The sequence below is a fragment of the Pipra filicauda genome, unplaced genomic scaffold (genome assembly GCF_003945595.2).
Source record: "Pipra filicauda isolate LSUMZ 115617 unplaced genomic scaffold, ASM394559v2 scaffold141_size4267151_pilon, whole genome shotgun sequence".
NCBI lineage: Eukaryota > Metazoa > Chordata > Aves > Passeriformes > Pipridae > Pipra > Pipra filicauda.
In genome coordinates, this window is record NW_024103896.1 from 2,436,158 (window position 1) to 2,449,754 (window position 13,597).

The following is a 13,597-nucleotide window of genomic DNA, read 5'->3' on the forward strand; positions in this document are numbered from 1 at the left end:
AAGAAAAAACTTAAAATTCCAGGCAAAGCAATGGCAGTTTTATCTGATCCTGACAGATTTGGAGCAAATAACATTTATATGATCAAGCTAATACAGCAGAATCTCATTAAAAACTCTTTTTTGACATTCTCAGGAGCTTGCAATTGTAAAGTCACACTGCAGCTTTATCACTGAACCAGCCCAAGGGATACCTGCTATTGCTGTACTTGTTTAAAAAGTTATTAATTATGATAGAAATCGATAAATAATAATAGGTACATCTCATACAGCACTTTTCTTCTGCAAATTGAAAATATGCTCCAAAGGATGTAAACATAACATGCATTTTACTGATGGGAAAATTTATGTCCAGAAAGAGATAACTTCCTAAGCAATCATCTTTGAGAAAGGGTCCCAAATATTATTCCTATTCCCAATCTTTACATATGAGGCCTCAGATCTGTCTGTCCCTTGGAAACACAAGCACGCACAACCCTGTATACACACACCTGCTACATTTATTGGTACTTACCCCGTTTCAAATCTCTCTAACAATTTAATTTTTAGAAAAAGTGTAAATGATGTTATATTAGTATGTGTAAATTTTACTCCCAGCCCTGCAAGTACTCCCAAACACATACATGTGTCTGTGACTCCTCCCAGAGAAACAGGGTGTTCTACTCATTCTCTATTTTTACAAATAAAAGTTACCAGCAACACAAAGACACACCATTTACAGCAACATTTTCCAGAATGCTTCTTGTATAAACGATTCAATATTTCCTTCATACTATATGGTACTTCTACATCACATAAATGGCTTTTTCATTTCCATTTTATTTTTAAAGAAAGAAAAAAAATTGGAGAGAAGAGATTAATCAAGGGATGCTTTATTTCATGCAAGTTAAGTCTTATGGCTGTAGACATGTAGACTTTATCTTGACATGGAGACTTTATCTTGATACGTTACTTCAGAAATCAGTAGGTATTTGTTCATCTTTGCCCAGTGCTAATGTCCAAATTGGATCTCCAACTTGCTCATGATCTTGAAATAACATCTCAACTTTCCAAAACGTTAATCTGAAGCTTAATATTTTTGAAAGAAAAAGCTAAAGCAAAGTATTAGTCCTACCCTGTATGGTCCTTCATCTCTTAACTTTTTTAACAGTGTGAAGTCAGAAAACAACCTTTTAAAAATACAGCTGTGAGAAAAAGATATATTGTCTTGAGTTTGTGTATTCTTGAAGTATTTTTAACAATCAGAAAATAAAGTCAGAGTTCCTTTTCTTTTGGATCATGGCTGTTGATTTGCCTTGTAGCAACCCCTTTAACACCTTCTTAAATATATGCAGAGTAGACGTAAAATAATCCAGATCTAGGAAGTCTAAACAGGTTTTTAATTAGAAGTGTGGCCTGGGGGTTGGAGTAGAACTGGGACAGTAAGCTGAAGGCATGATTTCTCTTCCCTGCTTAGCCCATGTGCTGCTGAGTGATCTTGGCAAGTCATTTGTTCTTCCAGCTTCAATTTCCTCATGTCCAAAATGATACGGTAACACTTGTCATCTTTGTGTCCTACACATCAGAAATACTTTGCAAGAGCTGAGCTACTGCCATTTATTATTTACCTGAATATGGAGGAAAAAGAGGCAGCAGAGTCAAACCAATCTATTTGCATGCTCTGCTGGTGAGAAATCAGAAGAGATCTTGTTCAAAATGAAACTGAGTATTTTCACATATGACAGGCAGCCTGGATCAAATAGTTGAAAGCCAGCGCTATGGGCAAAACTAGGTCAATACAACTGGGTATCTACTGAATAGTAAGCTGTGCAGCTGAACAAAATGTTGGCCCAGTTATTAATCCTTGTCTCTGATCAAGTCAGCAGATTTATGCCTAAAATGCTGCCAGTGCTGTTTTATAATTTTGGCCTTTTGACAGCAAAATTCACATTCTGCTCTTGGATGATTATGTTCAGAGGAATCTCAGACAATAACAAGGAAATGTCAGAAGCTGTGATTAGAATGCAACGAGTTTCAGCTCCTGCTCTTTTGTCTAATCAGGTCATTTTGGCCATGACTCAAATTTGGCTGTATAGAGGCTGACCATCCATAACATTTTTTTATATTTCTTTCATATCTGAATATCTGACAGGATCTGAAAGGTGAACTCAAGAACACACAAGTGTTGTTTTCATCATTACAAGAATAACCTTTAGCCATGATTGTACTACAAAAACTTATGAAGTTAAATTAGGAAAAACATTTCTTAAGCGAACAAACTACAATGCCAGCCACTGTCCAGGAGATGTTTTGAGTAATGCAGAAATTAGTTATCTGTCAGTGCTTTAGCAACACTCACTGTAAAGGCTAGCTTTAGTAAACTGAAGATAAGATGTTACAAATTTTATTGCCCGATATAAAAGTTTACAGTCAATTCTAAATATGATGTTTAAGGAGATCTAAGAACAGATGCTCCAATTTTTCTTGAATATGTGGGGAGTATCACTAAGAAAATCTCCTTTGCCTTTATTAAAAATCTTTATTAATGTAGTTTTAACACATGAGACAAAATGCAGATAAATGCTGTAAAGAGGGTAAGGAATCAAACACTTAAAGATGACATGGGGATGGGAGAGTTAGAAGTGACAGAAAAGTAACTTAAATTTGAATGATGTTTTCTTGCAGTAAATGTACTCAGTAAGAATGTGTAGTTATCTGCAGAAAACAGCAGTTAAGGCCAAGGTAATTTCAGGGCAACTTATTTTAAAATGAGGGTGGTTGAGCACTGGAACAGGCTCTCCAGGGAAGTGCTCGCAGCACCAAGTCTGCCAAGGTTCAAGAAGTGTTTGGACAACACTTTCAGGCACATGGTTTGATCCGCAGGATTGTCCTGTGCAGGGCCAGGACTTGTACTTCAATGATCCTTCTTGGTCCCTTGCATCTCAGGATATTCCATGATTCCATGAAAATGTTTTATTTGGAGACAATAGATGGCACTCTGTAGCTACCCTGGAAAAAGGAAGAGTCGGACATCCAGCGTTTCTGAATTGCATGTTTCTGCCTCCAGCTTTAACTACTTATCCCATTTGCAATTTCTTCTGTGATAAACAGGGCTGAAGGTAAGCTTCTAGGTGCTAAAAGAGTGTACTAGGACTTTAATTCCATGCGTGCATGTTTTATAGCCTCCTGCAGCTTTTTGCCAAATACAAACAGAGAAGAGCAGCAGGGGAAATCAAGCAGAAATTTGAAAGGATTGTGAGATGAAAACATTCCTGGACTGACAGAAGGCAGCAGAAGGGAAGGGGGAAAAAAAAAAGCAAAAAAACAAAGAAAAGAGCAAAGAAAAGAGAGAGTAGGATAAAGGGAGACAGTGCATCTCTAAAAGAGAAGAGGGAAGGAATTAAAAAGGTAGGGAAAGAAGAAAGGAAGATTCACATTAATAGAACTAAGAGCAAAAGAGGAAATAAAGCGCTGCAATCCACACAAATTTACAGGCTGAGAAATCAATGGCAGAATCAATTTGGATGGACTTGGTTATTTGCTTCAGGGAATGCAAAAGATCAGATTCTGTGAAGCACATTATAAACTGCAGGCCTGATGTAAGAGCAAAGGTTTACTAAATTATTATTTGAAATTGATAAGTAGTAACAAACCAGAGTAGGTAAAATGTCGACACTTAAAAAAATTTCTTTTGTCATAAAAATGCAATTACCGAAAATAAATTGAGGTGCAGTATTTTTCTTCTTAAAAGATTTTTTTTTGTTCATGTTTGTTTAACTTGTTCATTATCTTGAAAACAGCAAGTACTTTTTATTTACTACATTTGTACTGAATATTTGGCTTGATCAATTTGCTTTTTAACAAACAGAAAATGACAAGATAAAAAATGTGAGTATCCCTATCATTCTTCTATAGATGTGAATGCATAGTAATTATAGATTTAATTTAAGAGATTAAAGCTGGACTGATAAATGAAGAGCTTTTTAAAAACAAGTAATTCTTATAATAAACTGAAAGAAAATCCATGTTTAATTTGCTTATTTTGTGCTGCTTTCTACGTTAAAGAAAAGAGTCAGTTTTAGTATTCATCTCACACTGGCACAGTTCTGTCTTTGTGTTTCTTTTGCACCATCTACAAAATTGGAGTCCTGACACGATTTTGTGCTTTTTGAAACATCTACAGGAATATGAAGCACACTGAGTGCTTTCAAATAACAGACCGTAGAGACTTCAGTTATGTACAATCAATTAGGTATCCCAAGTCTGCAGAGACTTAAAAATATGGTTTTGATCTTGCTTTGTCTGCAGATTTTTGTTGTTTTGGTTTGGTTTTATTTGGTTTTTTGTTTGTTTGTTTGTTTGGTGGTTTGGTGGTTTGGTGTTTTTTTTTTGTTTGTTTGTTTGGATTTTTTCAAAAATGCTGCTTTCTTCACAAAGCATGTTGAAAGCATACATACATTTATGCACATGTTGATTTGGTGTTACAATCACACATGTCACAGAAAGCCCAAAAGAATATTTATTTATCTTACTGCTTGCATTAGGGTAGGATCAATAGATGACTAAGGCTCCACAACCTCTGTGCAAAGCACTACACATATATAATGCAAAAGTCTCCATCCCAGCTACTTAAAAGTAGCAAATAGCAGGAGGGAAAATTGAAGTAGCGAGAAATTGTATTAGTTGGTTAAAGTCACACGTTACTATTACATCGGGGGGAAGAGCGTGCAGTGATACTACAAGGGGTCATGGCTTTAAACTGAAGCAGGATAATTTAGATTAGATATTAGGAAAGTAATCTTTACTGTGAGGGTGGTGAGGCACCAGAACGGGTCCCTCAGAGAAGTTGTGGTGCCCCATCCCTGGAAGTGTTCAAGGCCAGATTGGATGGGGATTTGAGCAACTTGGTCTAGTGACAGATGTCCCTGCCCATGGCAGGAGGGCTGGAACTAGACAATTTTTAAGGTTCCTTCCAATCCAAACCATTCAGTGATTCTATGAAAAAAAACATCGCAAATCTAAGGGATCAAAGCCCTTTCTCTTGAGCGGTATGAATATAGTGTTTGGCTTCTGACAATTCATTGTGTGAGCAATGAACTACCTTTAAGTCATTTGGCTAATCAAGCCATTTCTCTTTCAGAACAATACTTCTCATTTTCCTCTCATGATTCAAAAAATACCGATAAATAACTGCATATTTATTTCTGGCAACCAGAGGACATTCATAATGGAAGGACCTTAAAAAAGGTGGCTCAAACAGAGATCATTCTTCACAGCATTTAACACAGGTAGTTTGTATGGACAGAGTATGTTCAAGCATATGTGATGTTTTAAAATCTGATTAATTACAGAAAAGAGAATATGAAATCTTAAGTGGTTGAGGCCTGAAATGCGTATACGCACTTTTTTAAAAGACATCGAGTTCTGGTGAAACCAAGCTTTCCTTATATAGATTTTCTTTCATACCTTCTACAAGTCTGCTTCATGCAATTAGAGAAAAATCTGTCTGTATTGCTCTCATCTGCTGTCTTATTGCAATATCACTTCTATTACATCTTGGTTTTTACTCTTCCCCTTGTTATTCCACTCTTAGGCTTGGGAAAATCTTTCCACTTTGATGTGAAACAGCTCTACCCCTAACTTTCCTCCCCCCTCCCTCCCTCTGCCTTTGTTGCATGGTTTCCAAAACACCAGGACCAGGCAGTGGTAGGGAGCTGATAGACCTTCCTTTCTCCAATTCCCAGTCCTATACCACCTCAGAGCCTGGAAGAGCTGCACGCATCAGTGATGCACATCAGTGTTGCACCTGACCCTGATTGTGAGGTCTGATCCCTGATTGTGATGTTAGTTAGTACTATCCTGTATTAATTTTTTAATAACAAAAATAAGGAAACCTTCTTTTTATCTACTGCTGTCACACTGACCATCACAGTCAAGGGGGGCAACATCACATTCGTAAACTGAGATAATGCTTTGGCCTTGTGCAGAGTGTTAATTCTCACTACCTGTAATTGATTAGTGACTTCTTATTTCATTTTAGTAAATGTTGGCATACTAACAACTAAGCATTCTGCCTTTAATCAGATGTTCATTTATCATATCACATAATAAAATATCATTTTTCCTTACCACAGTTACCCATTCTGCTTGAAAAAGGTATTTTGTCCATTTATTTGACTACGGATTCCTTAGCATTTCTTGTTGATTGAATGTTGGCATTAACTGTAGAAGCAATGCTTTATTCTAATTTTAATACTGACTAAAATTTTAATGTATTTATTCTGCAAGCATCATGTCTAACTTGTCATAAACTTTGAAGTATATTTAATACAAGGGAACCTACTGGGAGTCAGGCTTCAACCTGACTGATGTACGCGTGAGTGCACTGGCTTATAAATGTGCAACTGTATTTGTTTTGTAGGAAGACCTCTGGACTTTAACAGTCTTTTATTTTGTCTTTTGTAGAGGAATTAAAGCCTGCACACCAGGCAATGTTTTCCGCCTGCAGATAGCAAGCTGGAATTGGCATACAGGAATAATCTCGTTTGAAAAACTAGTCTGTATTCTTGCCATGACACCTGACATTTACTTTAAATGCACAGGAGTATGTCTCCTGTGTTTGAGAAATCTCATTGATTTCCAGAGCAATAATGTAGGACAGCTGATATGCTCTTTAGTTCTATAAGGGACATGATTATTCCTGTCTGCTTGTTCATTTATACTTTGTCTCATATAATCACTTGTCTCTCTTCCCTGTTCCAGGAGGTGCATGATTTACATGTCAAAAATCAAAATAAATCCTGAAAACTGCATCTCTGTTCCACTTGCTATACCCAACATAGGCAACTCTACACTAGAAAGGTTTGTTTTGTATTCTGCTTTTAAAAATTATTGGTTCCATATTGAAACCACTTTTCTGTAAACTATTACTTACAGCATTCGATGGCTCTATTTACCATGAATGCTCCAGCTTTACAGTTTGTAAACAATTGAACTATCAGGAGAGAGGAAGCATTCAAAGGCTCAGACAATATCTAAAAATAGCAGTGCCCCTAAGCCATGTTTTGAAATATCAATACACAGACAGCTAGTAGCAAGCATCCAAAATTACTTTATAGAAGACACTTTTGAAACATGAAGTGGTCTGTAATATCTGTCCTATTCAGAATAAAAATTCTTACCTTTAGTCGTGGTTCAAATGCTGTTTATTTACATATAAATATTTATATATATTTCAGATACTCGGTCACATTGAAAAATAGGTGTAATATTTCTGTCAAAACACTCTTATCAAATAAGCTGGAATCCCAGTTTCTAAGAGATGGTTGGTAGCATACAAAATACAATTTAATCTGGATATCAACTGCAGAGAGAATAGCTATCAGACATCACTAACTTTACAGCTCTGTGCAATAGTACAGCAGGATTTCAAAAAAACTCAGGGCTTTGTTTTTAATCAATATTTTTCCTATTTTGAATACTTACAGCTAAGGTCGTTCGTTAAAACCAAAAACTCCAAACCTCAATATTTTTGAAATCAAACATTAGAGTTTTCTTGGTTTTTAAACCATGTAAATAAACCATTAGGGAAGTTACTAATGAGATCACATTAATGATGACCTCAAACACCCCTGAAGTTCATGCCTTTGTACACATAATAAATCAGTAAACCTCATGTAAAGTTATTACACTCTGAAGAATATATAGCTTGAATATAAAGAAAAAATAATCTTTAAAGACATCTTTATTTTTCCACCTTGCTATTAATTTTGTTGTTGTACATGAAGGCTACAAAAGTCCTCTCTAAAAAAAAAAAAAGATAAAATTGTTTTATGTATGAATCCATTACCTAATTGAAAAAACTACTCAAGTTTTTAAAAAAATCTATTCTGACCAGCTCAATTACCACATATTCAACAGTGTGGAAAGGACCAAATGCCAGTGAACGCAATTCCCCCTGTATTTCTTTAACCCTCCCAAATTTAATTTCTCATTCATAGGATCCAATAATTCTATCACTTCAGTGACTCCACAGTCAGTCAGACAGAGCCAGCATGCAGGGTACAAATGTCTGCATGTGCCAGGGATGCCTTGCGGGCAAAGTAGCTGTTTACAAAGTGCATCTCAAAAGCAATATAATGGGTCTCCTAAATACAGGACTCTATTGATGGAAACACAGTTCCTAAAAAAGAAAAAGAATTTTATTTTGACCTCAAAATTGTGTTAGCTATAAACATAATTGGCAGCATGAGATCCACAAAAACATTAGAATAAATCAAATTTTAACATAATGAAATATTTAGGGCTGAGCTGATTACTCATTTCTGCTCAGTAGTGGAACAGGTTCACAGTCCCACTTTCCTATGTGAAATGAAATACGATTCCGTGTAAGTTGATTAGTAATAATTACAAGCCAATATTCTTCTACCTCCTGAACAGCAGGAGACCTGTGGTGTCAACTGCAGATTTTCTGTGCTCTAATGATTCACACACAATATATGCAAGTTGTCTGTGTGTCCAGCACAGATTCTGTGATTTATCTAAAAATTCATGTAGACAGATTGATTTCCAAATTTCAGTCAGAGTTAAAAGCTACAGGATGCCTCTTGAATTATGGAGTCCAGTAGACCAAGTCAGAGACATTACAATAGAATTTCTTTCTTTAAATCTCAATTGAGCAAATTATTTTTTTCTTTCTCCTCTTTATTTTTTCAATAATGATTAACAAATCACTGTTTTCACCACCAAACTTGTTCTTGCAGTTCAGTTTTATTTCAAACGTCAATTTATTCATGAGTTGATTTGAAGAAAAGACAGGGGAATTTATTATGACCCTCTCTGTTGATTAGAGAGAAAAGGAAAAGAAATCCAAAAGGAGGGTGTTTAAGCACTGAGTCTGGTTGTCTGGAATTTGTGCCATCTCCACATCTGGTGATAGTCACAGCCTCACTGGGCAAGACCCTCAGCAATCTGATCTACCTTGAAATTGGCCCTGTTCTGAGGAAGATGGCTGGATGACGAGGACCTTATTTATAAAATTATCTTCCAGATGACAGCCCTTAAGCCGTATGTACCTTTACTGTAGGAATTTCATTATTCAGTCTAATTTTCAATGAATAATTACCATAGTCGTCTTACATATTTTAAATAAAGACTAAAAATCTTAGATCTTAGATCTAGATAAGAAAGAAAATAATTCTGAGAAAACCATTTCAGGCTCCACTGGATTATTTTACACATCTACCACTTCATTTTCTCACTGCACCACAGTACAGTTGTAACAGAAACCAAAATACAATAAGATGACATCTTTCCTCTGTGGAAACTTTGTATTCTCACTTTTATCACAAGAAAGAAATGCTTTGAAATATGACCTGAGAGCAGCCAATGACAAGTTATTATCCTTGCCTACTAAAGATTTTGAACAGTTCCACATTTCTATGTGGGAAGGGAGAAACAAATATGACATTTTATGTAAACTATGCCAGTCAATGCAAACAAAATCTGTATTTCTGTGTTAAATACCAGCATTTCTAATATTGTAAAGTTGTAAAAATATTAACTGTGGTTGTGAATTATTCACATTTTACCCAATTATTTTAGTTAAAATTGAGTCAGCCATGTACCCAGAGCTATGCTTCTACATTCATATACACAGATATACACCAGCACAGGATTAATATTCTCTATCAGTGCTTCTTCATCCTTGGTTTTGGACACTGCTTTGTCAAAACAAACTCACACATACATTAAGAAAACAGAGTAAGACTTCACTGGGTATTTCCATGATTAGTGGGAACCATTTTACAGCTAACACCAGTAAATATTAACACTAGTCAAGTGAGATGAATTGAAGAAATTGTATACAACATATCACCATGACAGGTATGCTCATCTCCATGAAAACCAAACCTTTCAGTGTAAGTATCAAGAAAGGATCAGCACTAATTTGAAACTATTTATTGCTTCATCTCACAGACTGAAACACTGTGGTATGCAAAATCACATCTAGTGAACAGCTATGTGTATGTGGGTAGTTCAGTGGTATCTGAGAGCTCTACAGGCAGCTTCAACAGAGAATCATCTTACCCTTCCACAGAAATGGTCCGCTGCAAGCTCACTGTGGGTGGACGCGTTGCAGTGCTGTGCTGGGAATGACTGTATGACCAAGGGAGAATAAAGAAAAGTATTTGTTAAAGAAATAGAAGTTTCCTATGTTCTTATTGTGTCTAGCAGTTTAGCTAATGGCAAAACAGATACAACAATCAGATTGTTTTACATGTTTCAAGAATTTTGACTTTGGTGATGCTCATTTATTCAAAAAAGGGTTCAATCATACAATCTCTCTTCTTTAAAATCAGCTTTTATTTCTCATTAAGAGCAGGTAATTAAGAGAACAATATATTTCTTATTCTGTTTTTTAGTGTATATATATATATACACACAGAGTTTAGTAACTTAAATGCTAATTGTTCTGTTAAATATACTAAACATAAAATGCAAATTTAATTTCGGAGCAGAAGGTAAAACAGCAAATGATAATATTATCAATCTAATTATCAGTGTTTCTCAGGCAGAATTCTCAGTTGAAGAGGATATTCACTGTTTAAAATTGCACCAGGATACAACTTCAACACTAGCTCTGTCAGGTTTTAAGTAGCTTGAGTCTTTCCACATGGAATTTTATCAATCTAAGACACAACATTTAGAAAAAAACATATTTTCTAAGCAAAACACAGACTCTGTGAAAAAAAAGTCTTTTTGATTGAAAACCCTGAGGTCTAATGTCTTCTCATATGTTATAGTGACATGAAGAAGAAACATTAAAAAATAATTTCTATGTTAAAACTACTCAATATGCGTTAACTAATGTCTTGTACTATTGTATAATAATATTGTAAATATTAGTGGATAACAACACAGCATCAGTCAAAGGCAGTTTTGTGATAATAAATTGTATTCCTTATCCAAGACAATCTGTTTAAATAAAATATTAAAAAGCAGAAGCATCTGGGTTATCTTCTGATTAGTTCAAATGGTTACAGCATGTAGTGAGGCCCCAGTATTAATAATGCAAAGTACACATTAAAAATAAATCTTTAGGTCAGTTTTATATCACTGATTCTACTAACTGCAGACTTTGTCTTGCTTTCAAGCTTTGTATACATCTCAACCTGTTTGTTCACACCTTATTTTCAATAGAAGCTACTTCATCTGACATTAGTGAGCAACATATCTATTTTACATGCATTTCATACTGTAGCATAGCCAATACTATCTGACAGAAAAGATGTAATTTTTTTATGTGTAACACACAAAAGAGTTGCTATCATGCCACAGGACAAACGAAAGATCTGCTGCTTCCTGCTATTTCCTGTTGTCACCATTGTGCTTGTGTTTTATGGTAGTAAACTTCTGTACTTATTCTTACTCCAAGAAGGTTTTAGAAAGTTTTTGAAAAAGTATATTGCCCTACCAAGAAGAGCTAAAGAGCTTTTTATCTGTTTTATAACAAAATACATTCAGGAGTACCATGAGTTTCTGGCATCACAGCGTGAACAGAATAGTTGAGTTGGACAAACACTGAAGAATATTTTAAGAATATTGGTTAAAATTTCACATTAAGTTTACATTTCAAAAATTATTTAGGATGTGTATTTTAAACTACCTTTTTAAATACTGTTTATGCATTTTTAAAAATCTAAAGTTTGGATTGTAGTTTGTCTTCTGTCTCTCTCCTCTCCCAACTGGGAAGGGAATATACGTCCTCATGTCTCTGTACTGGTGTCCTGTGCAAAATTAATAAGGAAGGGAACAGCCTCCTCTCTTAATTTCTCCCCTGTACACATGAGTCAGAAGTGGCACAGTAGAGCCATAACTCCTCCACCTTTTCCCCGTGCAGCTTGACTCTTGGAAATTTTATTCCCTGAAGCTGAAGAGATGCAAGAATATGGCTGGTATAAGGAACTCAGCAGAGAGGAGGGACAACGAGGTATGTCACAAGCCTCTAATCACATTGTACATCAAGGTCTGTTCCAAAGAGGAGAATGGAAAAGCTGTGCCTGAGCTGTGCTGCTGATGCCAAACCCACAGTAAGACTTTAAACAAACAGTTCATATCCTTGCAACAGATGCTACATATTTTGCGGGGAAACAAAATCTATTAACAAAGCATGGCAAGGTAGCAATCAAAGGTTTGATGGAGGAATTTGGTTTATTTCACAAATGTGTAGTGTTACGGTTTTCAAAGGAATGTTGCCTCAGGAAATGGAAGCAGAGGAATGACAGCTGATATGGCACTTTGCCTTAAAGCTTTTAAGCCATCTCTCCTTGTTTCAAGATTTCCTCCTTACTACCGCTACAGCATAACTTTTACAAACAGAGCCAAAATATCCATCCAAGCACAACTGCCCAAATTATCTTGAATTCTGAAAGCTTTTTTTCTTTTCACAAAAAGATTTCAGTATTGCCCTGTATTTTTATTACAGCAAATTTATTTGTGTAACTCTGACCAGCTTCAAATAAGCAAAATTACAAGAGTAATAAAGGTAGAACTTTCAGCTGCTACATACTAAAGCCAAATAATTTCCCGTTTATCTACAGAATTAGTAACCGAAGATTATCACCAAGCCATATTGAGTAGTAAGCACTTGGGATGCGACTGTTCACATGTTGCAAGTTAAAGAAAAAAAAAGGGACTACATTCAACAAGGCTATTTAGAGCAGTGAATTATTGCTCCTGCACAGAGATTCAAAATGAGGAAAGGAACTGCTCTGATCACTGTTATAGACTCCCAGGTCCCACAGTGATGCTGCATTTTACAGATGAATTCAACTACCTTGGAGGATTGATACTTAACAGAGGCCACTGTGCAAAACTTGAAGGTTATAACCTCTCTGTTTCTAAAAATTTTACATAATGGATGAATAAAACTAAAAATTTTGCCACCTTCTACTCACAATAATCTTTACAGAATTAGTAAAACTATTAGATTTTTATAAAAGATCTCTGCTTGACATCACACACTTTTCTTTAACATGGAACAAATTACCTTTCTCAACACAGACCTGTCGAGACCTAAAGCTGGTATTGACTGGACTCTCATAAATTTATTACTGGATTTCACTATTTATGTATGTTTAAAAAAATGGACAACCTTTTATAAATGCAAATTATTATTGTTTAAAACATTTTATCTCTATTTAGATAGGTTGATGAAAATGTTATTTATTATCTCTCTAAGGAAATTTATTGTTGAAACATAGAACTGAAATGAGAGCAAACAGCATTTCTGGAAGTGATTAGGAGCATCAAATTACTTGATTTTGGGAGTCCAGCCTAAAACATTTCAAAATCCTGATTTTCCAAAAGAGGATATTCATCCCTTTCAGAAGACAAGGTGTGCAACATCTCAGCAGAAGAGTAAGGTACCCAAAATTCACTGACCACTCTTCTCAGCCACTTAGGAAATCATGCTGTGCCACCACATCTGCTTGGTAGCTATAAAATCATAGAAATAATAGAAAGGTTTGAGTTGGAAAGGGCCCTAAAGATCATCTAGTTCCCCTCACACCATATTGTTATGACTGGGGCAAGAAGAAGCAGCAAATTAACAAAAGGA

General features: G+C 35.5%; 1 protein-coding gene and 1 long non-coding RNA gene across 24 annotated transcripts in view; one reads left to right on the forward strand and one right to left on the reverse strand.

Moving 5' to 3' along the window:
- DLG2 (discs large MAGUK scaffold protein 2) overlaps positions 1–13,597 on the reverse strand; it is a 995,087-nt gene that overhangs the window by 222,635 nt on the left and 758,855 nt on the right. For 21 of the 23 annotated variants that reach the window (XM_039378618.1, XM_039378621.1, XM_039378619.1 and 18 more), the window contains one exon: positions 10,066–10,134. The exons of the other annotated variants lie outside the window; for them this stretch is intronic. In XM_039378618.1, the coding sequence (XP_039234552.1) occupies positions 10,066–10,134 (69 nt within the window). The remainder of the gene's footprint in view (positions 1–10,065; positions 10,135–13,597) is intronic. 23 annotated transcript variants of the gene reach the window in all.
- Positions 2,915–9,121, forward strand: LOC120322682. The gene is made up of 3 exons (XR_005562517.1): positions 2,915–3,095; positions 6,739–6,837; positions 8,826–9,121. It is a non-coding gene; the product is annotated as an uncharacterized LOC120322682 (long non-coding RNA).